The 15375-nt window shown below is 40.7% G+C and overlaps 1 protein-coding gene across 3 annotated transcripts in view; it reads left to right on the top strand.

Moving 5' to 3' along the window:
• Nucleotides 1-15092, top strand: part of AFG1L (AFG1 like ATPase) — a 199920-nt gene extending 184828 nt beyond the window's left edge. Inside the window, exons 11-14 of one of the 3 annotated variants that reach the window (XM_065889073.1) lie at nucleotides 892-1032; nucleotides 5187-5300; nucleotides 7224-7348; nucleotides 15050-15092. In XM_065889073.1, the coding sequence (XP_065745145.1) occupies nucleotides 892-1032; nucleotides 5187-5300; nucleotides 7224-7348; nucleotides 15050-15086 (417 nt within the window). In that variant the 3' untranslated portion in view covers nucleotides 15087-15092. Of the gene's footprint in view, nucleotides 1-891; nucleotides 1033-5186; nucleotides 5301-7223; nucleotides 7739-15049 lie in introns of those variants that run through there. The other 2 variants (XM_065889074.1, XM_065889075.1) reach the window with 2 other exon arrangements.
• The last annotated feature ends 283 nt before the right edge of the window (nucleotides 15093-15375 follow it).

The following is a 15375-nucleotide window of genomic DNA, read 5'->3' as shown; positions in this document are numbered from 1 at the left end:
CAAGAGCTTCCAGAGGCACCTGAGAGCAGGTCCTGGCATGCTAGTCTCCTCCACATTCTCGCAGGGCCAGAAACACTCTCCTGGCCCTGCTCATGGTTCCTGCTCACAGGTCACAGTCATCCACACACAACTTAAAATGAGAAGTGCCTCTCCTGGGAGTGTTCCTAACCCCAAAGAGTGTTTGCAAGTCGTTTTCATAACTGTCATGAGTTAACTTCCTGTTTCAGGAGCAAGCACTTTACATCTGTAGGTGGCACCTTTGTGAGTGGTTTTGTGGACCCTGAGTGCTGCATCCTCCTCGTGTGTAGAGGTAGCACCTGCACCACGTAATACTTGAGGTCTTGGTCTACTTCCGGTCATGAAAACCCTCTGGTATTCCTTACAGAGGTTAGCAGTGTTTACTACATTGTACTTGAGTAATTGTACCTCAAATTAAACGAAAAGTATTTCCTGATGCTTTTCATGTTGGAGCATAGTCTTTATTTCAAAATGGTGACAAAATATTCAGCTGCCATGATAAGACAGCTCTATTTACCAGTAGTGACAGTTTGCAGTTGAGTCGTAGGAAGGATTTGTTAGGATGTGTTTAGTCATGTCGTATAAATAAAAAGAGTAAAGACTGGGTTTAGGATGGGGGCCTACAAGATACCAGCGGAGGCGGCCAGAGTTGTTATTTAACTTCCCACCAAGGTTTTGCCTTCTCTCTTACTTATTTACAGCACTGTTACAGTATAGTGAATTCTGTCCTCAGCCTACTCTGAAAACACTGCCCCGTTTGGTCAAGTTACCCCAAAGCTACCACCTAGATCACACCATGACAAGAAAAAGAGATGTTTTCAACCAGAATTGGCTTCTTTCAATTTTCTATTCTTTATTTCATTTTAATTATAGCCACTTGGAGCCAGTGACTATTTGGAACTGTCAAAGAATTTTGATACAGTATTTTTACGAAACATTCCACAATTTACCCTGGCAAAGAGGACCCAAGCTCGGAGATTCATAACTCTCATTGATAACTTTTATGATTTCAAGGTAAGGGTATGGCACATTTTCTCAAAACTAAACATTTTGGACTGTGGAGCAAAATTATCTGGGCTGGAATCCTGGTCTACCACTTACTTCACTTCTCTGTACCTGTTTCTTCATCTGCAAATTGGAGACAATAAGAGTATTTACTTCAGAGAACTGTTGTGAGGACAAAATAAACTAATACAGGTAAACCATTTAAAACAACACTTGGCACAAGCTGAATAAGTACTATTTGGTAGTAGCAGTAATAGTAATAGTACTATATTAAAAATCCCATCATAAGACAGTCTGCTATATTACCAAATCCTTCATTCAACCAGACATGTGCTCTGTCTATGAGGATGCACAGCACAATGCCTTACGTAGATTGAGTGCTCAATAAATACTTGTTGCATGAATAAATTATTGGACTGATAAAATAATGAATGAACAAAATGAATGGATGAATGACTAAAGCGCCCTCCTCAGTATTAGAGTTTTCTCTCCCTCTGACCCAGAAATCCCAGTACCTGTCATCTCTCTAAAAAAAAAAAAAAAAAAAAAATCCAGGTGTTTCAGCATGAATTGCAGAGCCTTTGTCCCTTCATCAGAGGCAGTATTGCCTAGTGGTTAAGGAGTGGGCCCTGGGACCAGGCTGAATACCTTGAAGACCAGCTTAACCTCTTGAACTTGAATTGCCTTCTTTAGCAAAAGAAGGCAATAATGGTATTTACCTCATAAGATTGTTGTGAGGTACATGAGCATGTAAAGTACTTAGAACCTCGTGTGGCGTACAGTAAGCTTTCAATGAAGGTGAGCCACGATTAATAGTATATACCTATAAATATATATTTACAGTAAAGTATAAGTACCACTTCAAATTAGAGTGAAATATTGTTTCACTGTTAGATACAGTTTTTCCTCCTTATTCCTTGCACAGAAAGAGATAGAGCAGTGATTCTAAAATTGAAGGGACTTTGAGGGGAGGAGAAAGTACCAGAATCTGCTGGGAGGGAGAGGTGAGATGTTTAATGTTTCCTTTATTCATTCATTCATTCAACAACATTTATCATGCCAAGCAAAGTGCTAATTCAGTGACAAGCAAAGCCAGACATGGTGCCTGCCTTCATGGAGCTGATAGTCTAGTGCTGAAGAAACACTAATGAAACACAGAGCTGAGTGTAGAGTCCTCACTGGGATGTTCTCTTGGAAAAAGAGGGGAGTTGGTGCTATGAGAGTACAGGGGGAGAGTAAACTGATCTTTGTGTGGGACATGGGGCTGGGCATGGAAAGTCCTGCTGAGGACCAGCTGCACCAGAATCATCTGAGCTACTTAAGATCCAGATTCCAGAGCCCACACCACCCCCACCAGCAAATGAGGACCAAGGGTGGGGCCTGGAGCCTGCTCGTTCACCAGCTCCTCAAGTGCTGCTCACGAACTCTGCGATGTGATGGCCAAGCTCAAAGTGCAGAGTGAAAAGCCCTCACCAGGGCGGCGAGTTTGCAGCAAAGGCCCTGTGATGGGCCTGAGCATGAAGGGCAGCCAGCGTGGCTCTGGTGCAACACTGAGGGCAGCCTTCCTTAGTGAGCATGATCAAAATCTGCTGCATGCTTCCAGGGGGTGTGCGAGCAGGGAGTCAGCAGAGGCAGGAAGCTGAGAACACCAGAGCTTAGGGGTCAAGTCCTGTCACTTGTCTCCTTCTGGGTCACTCATCCAGAGACTGTGCTCTGAAATAATCGCGTGGAGTCCAGAATAAATCTCCTGGAGGTGGCACTCTGTTTTTAGAGGGCAGTGCTTCAAGAAGAAAGTGAGAGAGGGGCATTGGTAGGTGGTTCTTAGACTGGAGGATTGATAAACTCTTATTTTTTTTTTTATCTTTTATATCTTTTAAGGAATACCTTAAAGAAAGCTTATGGTCCCCACCCCTTAGTCCCACCCCCTGATCCTACCTCCCCCCACTGTTTCACTTCTTCGTTAGACAAAAAGATTTATCTGGCAATATGATGAAATATCAGAACTACTCTCCTAACATTTGCTTTAACCAAATCACGCATTTGGAGTTTATACTCTTTTTTAAAGCATAGTCGAAATTATCCTATTTCAGAAATTGGGAGCATTAAACAGACATTGTTCTAGAATGTATTCTAGATGTATCTGTGAAATAAGGGCATTCCCATCTGAGTAATGAAAAAAGTGTCATTTGTGATTTAAATAATTTATAAGAGGAGGTAGAAGGTTATTTGGATGTAGAAAGACTAGTCCCAAACATCAATACATTATTTTGAAGTATCAGCATATTTACTTAATGATTTTAAAAGGATGGCTGTGAATCCTGAAAACAAATTCAGGTCTTCTTAAACATCAAGAAGAGTATGTTTTATATATAAACTAGTGGAAGTAAAATTTATAAAGATAAAAAAGCTGTCTCTGATATATGATCACATATGTACACTCAAACACTATGTAATCAAGAAATATTAATGTCAAGCGTAGTCTTTTTGAAGGATGTCTGGCAGGATGCTGAAATAAATGTAGGTTCTGGAAACTCAGGGTATAAGTAGAGTAGCAATGCACTGAACTTAGCAGTCACCTATGTGGCAAAGTGGTAACGGTGCATCTGGGGAGCATCTTTGATGCACACAGAGATGGGCTTCAAACAGGTAAAAATGTCAACCTCAGTTGTAATGGAAAAACCACTGAACTTAGAACTGGAAGATCTGGGTTGGTGTCACAAGTTAAGACCTCTCCAGGCCCCAGGTTGCCCAATAAAAGCTTTGTTCCCTACTTCAGAGGGTGGTATAAGCTGTGTGGAAATATTTGTAAAGTACTATGCAGTTTAAAAGTATCATTTTAGGCCTTCCCTGGTGGCGCAGTGGTTGAGAGTCCGCCTGCCGATGCAGGGGACACGGGTTCGTGCCCCGGTCCGGGAAGATCCCACATGCCGCGGAGCGGCTAGGCTTATGAGCCATGGCCGCTGAGGCTGCACGTCTGGAGCCTGTGCTCCACAAGGGGAGAGGCCACAACAGTGAGAGGCCTGCGTACTGCAAAAAATATTTTTAAAAAGTTAAAAAATATCACTTTAAAGAGACTCAAACTATAAGAAAAAATATGGACATGGTCAAAAGGCTTTTTTAAAAAGTATTTTGTTTCAAAAATACATTTGGAAACATCTGTGATCCTAGGCTATCTGAATATGGGTTATGTGGTTTGTCTATTTACATTTCAGAGGTATTCCAGAAATAGGAAAAAAGTTTTCCAAATATTGAAATCCACCTTAAAGAAATGCTGAGGCTTCCCTGGTGGTGCAGTGGTTAAGAATCCTCCTGCCATTGCAGGGGACACGGGTCCGAGCCCTGGTCCAGGAAGATCCCACATGCCTCAGAGCAACTAAGCCCGTGTGCCATAACGAGAAGCCACCACAATGAGAAGTCCGTGCACCACAACGAAGAGTAGCCCCCACTCGCCGCAACTAGAGAAAGCCCGCGCGCAGCAAGGAAGGCCTAACACAGCCAAAAAAAAATTTTTTTAAGAGATTTCCATATAATTATTTTTAAAAAAAGAAATGCTGTATTCATTTATTTATGCAAGATTTTTATTCATGAAGAAGATACAGTGTAAATGGATCCTGCCAGTTTTGAAACTTTGACAACCACATTTTGCTGATGCTTTTTTTGTAGATGCTTAAGCATGGAGATTAATGAAATTTTTAGTAGCTTTAGGATAATTTAGGATAACTTCAGGATAATTAGCTAAAATCTCTAATTAGAAAAACAGATTAATGAAATAGGAAAAAAAAGTCATAGATTGAAGCTTTAAAATATTTTTCCAAAATAAACATAGTACTTGGAGAAAATGTGTAGAAGTAGAAATAAAGTTAAGACTGTTACTTAGATTGAAAGAGAGGAGTTCAAGGCATTGTTCTTTTGTAAATATGCATTCTATAAACTCATAAGAGTGTATTTTCACCAAGTACCAGTTTTGCTGCATGTATTTAGAACCACTTAAAATTATATATCACTTTAAAGAGATTCATACTATTAGAACAAATATGAACATTTTAAAAGCAAAAATCCAAGCTCCCTGTTATGACAAACAGATTTTTATGAGAAATTTGTTTTTACCTTCAACTTGTGAAAGGTAAGGAGTAACACCATTTACTCGTTTTCCTCTGTTTCAGGTGCGCATAATTTGCTCTGCATCAACTCCCATATCAAGCTTATTTTTGTATGAACATCATGACAGTGAGTTGGAGCAAAGCAGAATACTGATGGATGATTTGGGGCTGAGCCAGGTAGGCGATATTAACATAATCTCTTTTTATTATAAAACAGCTTAATTGTTTTTGGTTTGATGCATGGCTACATTTTGAAGAAGGAATGCAGTATGTATTTAACCACTGATTTGCTGCTCTCTTCTAAAGCCAGTATAGCAGACGTATCCTGAGCATCACTAAATGTAGAGAATTACAGCTTTAGAGTGGAAGGAATCTTCGTGATCATTTTTGCATATGATAAAAACAAAGTCCAGGGAGGTGGACTAATGGGCCAGCAGTTATACCACTGACTAATGGCAGGCCAGAGCTGGATCCAGCACCGTCTCTGGCTCTGGGCTCATTCTGCATTCTGCTACACCATACTGCCTTTTCTGGATATCCTCTTCATGTCTGCTGGATTTGTAGAGTGCATGATACAGTATCCAACCATGTGAACTGGCTATTCCAGGACTATGAAGTGCCTGGCAAGGCCCTTGCTTTAAAAGAAATCCATGCTTCATCTCCTAACCCCCATTCTGTAGGCATCTGTGGAACACCTGTGGGTGCCAGGCTCTGGGGACACTCTGTTGGGAACCAGCCTATGCTGGCCTAGTTCTCCTGGAGCTTGGAGTCTGGTGCTTCACCCCAAGCCAAGTAGAAGTGACTTTGCATTTCCTTCTTCTGTATGAATGTTACAGGGTATATTTCTCAACTGTAGGCAATTGAAATATTAGTCAAAAATTTTAAACTATAAACATTCACCCCCAGAATGAGGCCAGCCCCATTCTTTCAACCCCAGTGGTGAAAGGCTATTTGGAATGAGGAGACAGTTCCTTATTGACCTGAGTAGAAATTATGCATTCTCAGGAGTCTGGGAAAATGAGGCCAATAATTCTTTAAAAAGTAAACTTTCAAAATATGATTATTTAAATCTACATGTAGAAATAAATGGCTGCTTATGATCCCATTTCTCTAAGAGTGATACATCCAAATAAAGTCTTCAATGATTTGGAAGAATAAAGGGGCTACATGATCTCAGTTCCTAAAGTCCTTTAAATCATTGGCTTTAAAATTTTTCTTCTGATCAGGGTTCAGATACAGGGCAAAGTAAGCTAAGCACTTGGGGCTAATAATCATGAAGAAATCAGGGCACATGACCATAGGGTGATGCAGTTTTACAGTAGGTCAGTAACTTGGACTTAGGAGTCCAGAACTTTTCTCTGAAAGAGTTTAATAGCAAACCCCTAAGGAAAGAGACAAAAGTTCAGCGTTCACTTCTGGCCACAGGCTGGTGTTAGAATCACCAGTCCCAGGATGTTTACTGGCCTCACAAGGGGCTCCCCAAGTCAGCTGCTACATGGGAGGATCAAGTGTCCCAGCAGCTCAAGACCAAAAGCAGCTCTGGCCTTCCCGAAGTAAGCTCCCAGGCACGATCTCCAGGCCCACAGGAGACCTCTCAGTCACCCAGTTTGGAAAAGGTTCTTCTGAGGTTCATCTTCAGGCCTCCTGTCAGGAATGTGGCCCTGTCTGTGGAGCTTCAGGAGAGGGTCTTAGCTTCGTCCTGACATACCAGAACTTCTTGGTTTTTCTGTTACTTATTTCTGGTGTGCACTTTTTGAGAAAAAATTCCTTTCTGTCTGGAATGTCCTTCCGTTAGATTATGTAGAGAACTTTCATCTGAGCAAAAATTTTCTTATTTGGATTTTGGGGTGTTGTTTCAGCTTTAATTATTCATCTAATGTTTTCTCCCTGGTAATTTGCTCTGTTTATTGATTATTGGTTTAAATTAGCTGATTCTCTAGTCTAATTTAAGAAATTGTATATGAAAAAATTTATAGAATATTTTGTAATATAAACCCAAGAAGTATTTTTTAAAGCCTGTACTTAGTTCTTTAAATTTTTAGTTGTGGGGGTTTTAATTGGTGCTAGGTTGTTGTTTTGTTTTGTTTTTTTGGTAACCAGGACTCAGCAGAAGGACTCGCCATGTTTACTGGAGAAGAGGAAATCTTTGCATTTCAGCGCACAATTTCCCGACTCACAGAAATGCAGACTGAACAATACTGGAATGAAGGGGACAGAAGGAAGAAGTAGCCGTCACTTTTGCATGAATAAAACTCTGGGCAAATCATTACCGCAGGGAGAACTCTTTATTATGCGACTTGAAGGAATCATTTTCTCATCATTAATTAAGCACTTTGTCCTCTGGACCATTTTTATCTAAAATTGCTGTCAAAGATGTAGTGGATTAGTAAGTTAAAGCCATTTTTAGGTCTACTTTTTGCCTATTTATTTGGCCTTATTTCTGCACCACAAAATTAAAATCAGCACTCCTGAAGTTGAATGTAGGACTAGGCATTTTCGTTTCATATTAAGCCACCTGAATGAACCTTGAACACACACACACACGGTAAATGCAGGGTGTCGGGAAATCTCTAAGCTTTGGCTACATGGTAGCCGCACAATAGAAACACATCTTTATGAGAGGGGAAGAAAAAACTCTACATTTCAATTAAAAACAAGGAAAGCTTTATGATCTTATTTCTTTTCTTTTTCCCCCATGGTACTTTATATGACCCTGGCTTTTCTTTTTAATAAACATCTTTATTGGAGTATAATTGCTTTACAATGTTGTGTTAGTTTCTGCTGTACGACAAAGTGAATCAGCTATATGTATACATATATCCCCTTATCTCCTCCCTCTTGCATCTCCTTCCCACCCTCCGCATCCCACCCCTCTAGGTGGAAACAAAGCACCGAGCTGATCTCCCTTTGCTATGTGGCTGCTTCCTACTAGCTATCTATTTTACATTTGGTAGCGTATATATGTCCATGCCACTCTCTCACTTAGTCCAAGCTTACTCTTCCCCTGCCCCGTGTTCTCAAGTCCATTCTCTACATCTGTGTCTTTATTCCTGTCCTGTCCCTAGGTTCTTCAGAACCTTTTTTGTTTTAGATTCCATATATATGTGTCAGCATCCAGTATTTGTTTTTCTCTTTCTGACTTACTTCACTCTGTATGACAGACTCTAGGTCCATCCACCCCACTTCAAATAACTCTATTTCATTCCTTTTTATGGCTGAGTAATATTACATTGTATATATGTGGCACACCTTCTTTATCCATTCATCTGTGTATGGACACTTAGGTTGCTTCCATGTCCTGGCTATTGTAAATAGAGCTGCAATGATCATTTTGGTACATGATTCTTTTTGAATTATGGTTTTCTCAGGATATATGCCCAGCAGTGGGATTGCAGGGTCGTATGGGTAGTTCTATTTTTAGTTTTTTAAGGAAACTTCATACAGTTCTCCATAGTGGCTGTATCAATTTACATTCCCACCAAAAGTGCAAGAGGGTTCCTTTTTCTCCACCCCTTCTCCAGCATTTATTGTTTGTAGATTTTTTGATGGTGGCCATTCTGACCGGTGTGAGGTGATACCTCATTGTAGTTTTGATTTGCATTTCTCTAATGATTAGTGATGTTGAGCATCCTTTCATGTCTTTATTGGCAATGTGTATATCTACTTTGGAGAAATGTCTATTTAGGTCTTCTGCCCATTTTTGGATGGGTGTTTGTTTTTTTGATATTGAGCTGCATGAGCTGCTTATAAATTTAGGAGATTAATCCTTTGTCAGTTGCTTCATTTGCAAATATTTTCTCTCGTTCTGAGGGTTGTCTTTTCATCTTGTTTATGGTTTCCTTTGCTGAGCAAAGGCTTTTCAGTTTCATTAGGTCCTATTTGTTTATTTTTTTATTTCCATTTCCCTAAGAGGTGGGTCAAAAAGGATCTTGCTGTGATTTATGTCAAAGAGTGTTCTTCCAATGTTTTCCTCTAAGAGTTTTATAGTGTCTGGCCTTACATTTAGGTCTTTAAACCATTTTGAGTTTATTTTTGTGTATGGTGTTAGGAAGTGTTCTAATTTCATTCTTTTACAGGTAGCTGTCCAGTATTACCAGCACCATTTATTGAAGAGGCTGTCTTTTCTCCATTGTATATTCTTGCCTCCTTTATCAAAGATAAGGTGACAAGATGTGTGTGCGTTTATCTCTGGGCTTTCTATCCTGTTCCGTTGATCTATCTTTCTCTTTTTGTGCCAGTACCATACTGTCTTGATTACTGAAGCTTTGTAGTATAGTCTGAAGTCAGGGAGCCTGATTCCTCCAGCTCCATTTTTCTTTCTCAAGATTGCTTTGGCTATTCGGGGTCTTTTGTGTTTCCATACAAATTGTGAAAGTTTTTGTTCTAGTTCTATGAAAAATGCCATTGGTAGTTTGATAGGGATTGCACTGAACCTGTAGAATGCTTTGGGTAGCATAGTCATTTTTACAATGTTGATTCTTCCAATCCAAGAACATGGTATATCTCTCCATCTGTTTGTATCATCTTTAATTTCTTTCATCAGTGTCTTATAGTTTTCTGCATACAGGTCTTTAGTCTCCTGGGGTAGGTTTATTCCTAGGTATTTTATTATTTTTGTTGCAGTGGTAAATGGGAGTGTTTCCTTAATTCCTCTTTCAGATTTTTCATCATTAGTGTATAGGAATGCAAGAGATTTCTGTGCATTAACTTCATATCCTGCTACTTTACCAGATACACTGATTAGCTCTAGTAGTTTTCTGGTAGCATCTTTAGGATTCGCTATGTATAGTATCATGTCATCTGCAAACAGTGACAGCTTTACTTCTTATTTTCTGATTTGGATTCCTTTTATTTCTTTTTCTTCTCTGATTGCTGTGGCTAAAATTTCTGAAACTGTATTTAATAATAGTGGTGAGAGTGGGCAACCTTGTCTTGTTCCTGATTTTAGAGGAAATGGTTTCAGTTTTTCACTATTGAGAACGATGTTGGCTGTGGGTCTGTCATATATGGCCTTTATTATGTTGAGGAAAGTTCCCTCCATGCCTATTTTCTGCAGGGTTTTTGTCATAAATGGGTGTTGAATTTTGTTGAAAGCTTTTTCTGCATCTATTGAGATGATCATATGGTTTTTCTCCTTCAATTTTTTAATATTGTGTATCACATTGATTGATTTATGTATATTGAAGAATCCTTGCATTCCTGGGATAAACCCCACTAGATCATGGTGTATGATCCTTTTAATGTGCTGTTGGATTCTGTTTGCTAGTATTTTGTTGAGGATTTTTGCATCTATGTTCATCAGTGATATTGGCCTGTAGTTTTCCTTTTTTGTGACATCTTTGTCTGGTTTTGGTATCAGGGTGATGGTGGCCTCATAGAATGAGTTTGGGAGTGTTCCTCCCTCTGCTATATTTTGGAAGAGTTTGAGAAGGATAGGTGTTAGCTCTTCTCTAAATGTTTGGTAGAATTCGCCTGTGAAGCCATCTGGTCCTGGGCTTTTGTTGTTGGAAGACTTTTCAATCACAGATTCAATTTCTGTGCTTGTGATTGGTCTGTTTATATTTTCTATTTCTTTCTGGTTCAGTCTCGTAGGTTGTGCTTTTCTAAGAATTTGTCCGTTTCTTCCAGGTTGTCCATTTTATTGGCATATAGTTGCTTGCAGAAGGCACTCATGATCCTTTGTATTTCTGCAGTGTCAGTTGTTACTTCTCCTTTTTAATTTCTAATTCTGTTGATTTGAGTCTTCTCCCTTTTTTTCTTGTTGAGCCTCGCTAATGGTTTATCAATTTAGTTTATCTTCTCAAAGAACCAGCTTTTAGTTTTATTGATCTTTGCTATCGTTTCCTTCATTTCTTTTTCATTTTTTCTGATCTAATCTTTATGATTTCTTTCCTTCTACTAACTTTGCAGGTTTTTTGTTCTTTTTTCTCTAATTGCTTTAGGTGTAAGTTTAGGTTGTTTATTTGAGATGTTTCTTGTTTCTTGAGGTAGGATTGTATTGCTATAAACTACCCTCTTAGAACTGGTTTTGCTGCATCCCATAGGTGTTGGGTCATCGTGTTTTCATTGTCATTTGTTTCTAGGTTGTTTTTGATTTCCTCTTTTATTTCTTCCGTGATCTCTTGGTTATTTAGTAGCATATTGGTTAGCCTCCATGTGTTTGTATTTTTTACACTTTTTTTCATATAATTGGTATCTAATCTTATAACATTGTGCTCAGAAAAGACACTTGATATGATTTCAATTTTCTTAAATTTACTGAGGCTTCATTTGTGACCCAAGATATGATCTATCCTGGAGAATGTTCCATGAACACTTGAGAAGAAAGTGTATTCTGTTGTTTTTGGATGGAATGTCCTGTAAATATCAATTAAGTCCATCTTGTTTAATGTGTCATTTAAAGCTTGTGTTTCCTGATTTATTTTCATTTTGGTTGATCTGTCCTATGGTCAAAGTGGGGTGTTAAAGTTCCCTACTATGATTGTGTTACTGTCGATTTCCCCTTTTGTGGCTGTTAGCCTTTGCCTTATGTATTGAGGTGCTCCTATGTTGCATGCATAAATATTTACAATTGTTATATCTTCTTTTTAGATTGATCCCTTGATCATTATGTAGTGTGCTTCTTTGTCTCTTGTAACATTCTTTATTTTAAAGCCTATTTTGTCTGATATGAGAATTGCTACTCCAGCTTTCTTTTGATTTCCATTTGCATGGAATATCTTTTTCTATCCCCTCACTTTCAGTCTGTATGTGTCCCTAGGTCTGAAATGGGTCTCTTGTAGACAGCATATATACGGGTCTTGTTTCTGTATCCATTCAGCAAGTCTGTGTCTTTTGGTTGGAGCATGTAATCCATTTACATTTAAGGTAATTATTGATACGTATGTTCCTATTACCATTTTCTTAATTGTTTTGGGGTTGTTTTTGTAGGTCCTTTTCTTCCCTTGTGTTTCCTGCCTAGAGAAGTTCCTTTAGCATTTGTTGTAGAGCTGTTTTGGTGGTACTGAATTCTCTTAGCTTTTGCTTGCCTGTAAAGGTTTTAATTTCTCTGTCGAATCTAAATGAGATCCTTGCTGGGTAGAGTAATCTTGGTTGTAGGTTTTTCCCTTTCATCACTTTAAATATGTCCTGCCACACCTTTCTAGCTTGCAGAGTTTCTGCTGAGAAATCAGCTGTTAACCTTATGGGGATTCCCTTGTTTGTTATTTTTCCCTTGCTGCTTTTAATATTTTTTCTTTGTATTTAGTTTTTGATAGTTTGATTAATCTGTATCTTGGCGTGTTTCCCCTTGGATTTATCCTGCCTGGGACTCTCTGCACTTCCTGGGCTTGACTGTTTCCTTTCCCATATTAGGGAAGTTTTCAACTATAATCTCTTCAGATATTTTCTCCGTCCCTTTCTTTTTCTCTTCTTTTTCTGGGACCCCTGTGATTCGAATGTTGGTGTGTTTAATGTTGTCCCAGAGGTTTCTGAGACTGTCCTCAATTCTTTTCATTCTTTTTTCTTTATTCTGCTCTGTGGTAGTTATTTCTACTATTTTATCTTCCAGGTCACTTATCCATTCTTCTGCCTCAGTTATTCTTCTGTTGATTCCTTCTAGAGAATTTTTAATTTCATTTATTGTGTTATTCATTATTGTTTGTTTGCTCTTTAGTTCTTCTACGTCCTTGTTAATTGTTTCTTGTATTTTCTCCATTCTATTTCCAGGATCTTGGATCATCTTTACTATCATTACTCTGAATTCTTTTTCAGGTAGACTTCCCATTTCCTCTTCATTTGTTTGGTCTGGTGGGTTTTCACCTTGCTCCTTCATCTGCTGTATATTTCTCTGTCTTCTCATCTTGCTTAACTTACTGCATTTGGGGGTCTTCTGTTCGCAGGCTGCAGGTTTGTGGCTCCTGTTGTTTTTGGTGTCTGCCCCCAGTGGGTAAGGTTGGTTCAGTGGGTTGTGTAGGCTTCCTGGTGGAGGGGACTGGTGCCTGTGTTCTGGTGGAAGAGGCTGGTCTTGTCTTTCTGGTGGGCAGGGCCATGTCCAGTGGCGTGTTTTGGAGTATCTGTGAACTTAGTATGATTTTAGGCAGCCTCTCTGCTAATGGGTGGGGTTGTGTTCCTGTCTTGCTAGTTGTTTGGTACGGGATGTTCAGCACTGGAGCTTGCTGGTCGTTGGGTGGAGCTGGGTCTTAGCATTGAGACAGAGATCCTTGCGAGAGCTCTCGCCAATTGATATCATGTGGGGCTGGGAAGTCTCTGATGGTCCAATGTCCTGAGCTCAGCTCTCCCACCTCAGATGCTCAGACCTGACACCAGGCCGGAGCACCAAGACCCTGTCAAAAAGAATAAAATAAATAATAAAAAAAAATAATAAAATAAAAAAATTTTTTAAAGTAAAAAAAAATAAAATAGTAATAATAATTTAAAAAAGAAGAGCACAACCAAACCTATAAACAAATCTACCAATGTTAACAAGCACTAAAAACTATACTAAGATAAACATAAAAGTCAGAAACAAGTCAGTCACAGACAGCAATCCCAAAGTCTACAGTTTCTCCCAAAGTCCACCTCCTTAATTTGGGATGATTTGTTGTCTATTCAGGTATTCCACAGATGTAGGGTACATCAAGTTGATTGTGGACATTTAATCAGCTGCTCCTGAGGCTGCTGAGAGAGATTACCCTTTCTCTTCTTTGTTCGCAAAGCTCTTGGGGTTCAGCTTTGGATATGGCCCCGCCTCTGCATGTAGGTCGCCCTCAGGCATCTGTTCCCTGCCCAGACAGGAGGAGTTAAAGCAGCGGCTGATTAAGGGTCTCTGGCTCACTCAGGCCAGGGGAGGGTGGGGTATAATTGGAATGCGGGGCGAGCCTGCAGTGGCAGAGGCCGGCATGACGTTGCAACAGCCTGAGGCGTGCCGTGTGTTCTCCTGGGGAGGTTGCCCCTGGATCATGGGACCCTGGCAGTGATGGGCTGCACAGGCTCTGGGGGGATGGGGGGTTTGGATAGTGACCTGTGCTTGCACACAGGATTTTTGGTGCCTGCAGCAGGAGCATTGGCGTTTCATGCCCGTCTCTCGTGTCTGAGCTGATAGCTGTGACTCATGCCCGTCTCTGGAGCTCACTTAGATGGTGCTCTGCCTTCTGTAGGCAGACAGGGAAGGAATCCCCTCTCCTCACGCACCCCAAAACAATGGTCTCTTGACTCTTAGGCATGTCCAGCCTTTTTCTGGGCTCCCTCTGGCTAGCTGTGGCACACTAGCCCCCTTCAGGCTGTGTTCACGCAGCCAGCCCCAGTCCTCTCCCTGGGATCTGACCTCCGAAGCCCGAGCCTCAGCTCCCAGCCCCCACCCGCCCTGGTGGGTGAGCAGACAAGGCTCTTGGGCTGGTGAGTGCTGGTCGGCAGCGATCCTCTATGTGGGGATCTCTCCACTTTGCCCTCTGCACCCCTGTTGGTGTGCTCTCCTTAGTGGCTCTGAAGCTTCCCCCCCGCCCACCCCCCCGTCTCCACCCACGGAGGGGCTTTCTAGTGTGTGGAAACTTTTCCTCCTTCACAGCTCCCTCCCAGAGGGGAAGGTCCGTCCCTGTTCTTTTGTCTCTTTTTTCTTTTGCCCTACCCAAGTACATGGGGATTTCCTTGCCTTTTGGGAAGTCTGAGGTCTTCGTCCAGCGTTCAGTAGGTGTTCTGTAGGAGTTGTTCCACATGTAGATGTATTTTTGATGTATTTGTGGGGAGCAAGGTGATCTCCATGTCGTACTCCTCTGCCATCTTGAAGGTTCCCCTTCTCTGATCTTATTTTAAACTGAAGTCAGTAACATTTTAGAATATGGACTTATCCATGTGATTGTTGGGGGCTATAAATTACTCTAAATTTCCCAGGCCTCCAGACTTCCTTACAACAGAGGGTATGTTTTCTACCCTGAGTTCAAGCTTGGCAGGCAGGACCTGATCTCCAGTGGACACAGACTTGCCTGAAAAAAATCGAGGATTATGATACCATAGAAAAAGGAGCAAGGGTGTCAAATTCCAACCGACAGGTAGATCCCCCAACTCTGACAGCCAGGAGGAGGACAGACACCAGGAATGGGGACCAGTGAGAGAGTGTTGGGAGGGGCAGAGTCCTGGGCACGCTAAGCAGAAGAATGGGCTCTGCTCAACTGAGGCCATAGAACCCTGTGGACTGCGGCTCCTTCCCACTGCTCACATGCATTTGCTCTGGTCACAGGATGTCACTGCCACCCTTGCCTCTGCTGCTGCTATAAAA

The sequence above is a fragment of the Phocoena phocoena genome, chromosome 12, assembly GCF_963924675.1.
Source record: "Phocoena phocoena chromosome 12, mPhoPho1.1, whole genome shotgun sequence".
NCBI lineage: Eukaryota > Metazoa > Chordata > Mammalia > Artiodactyla > Phocoenidae > Phocoena > Phocoena phocoena.
This window is presented reverse-complemented; position numbering and strand designations above follow the sequence as displayed.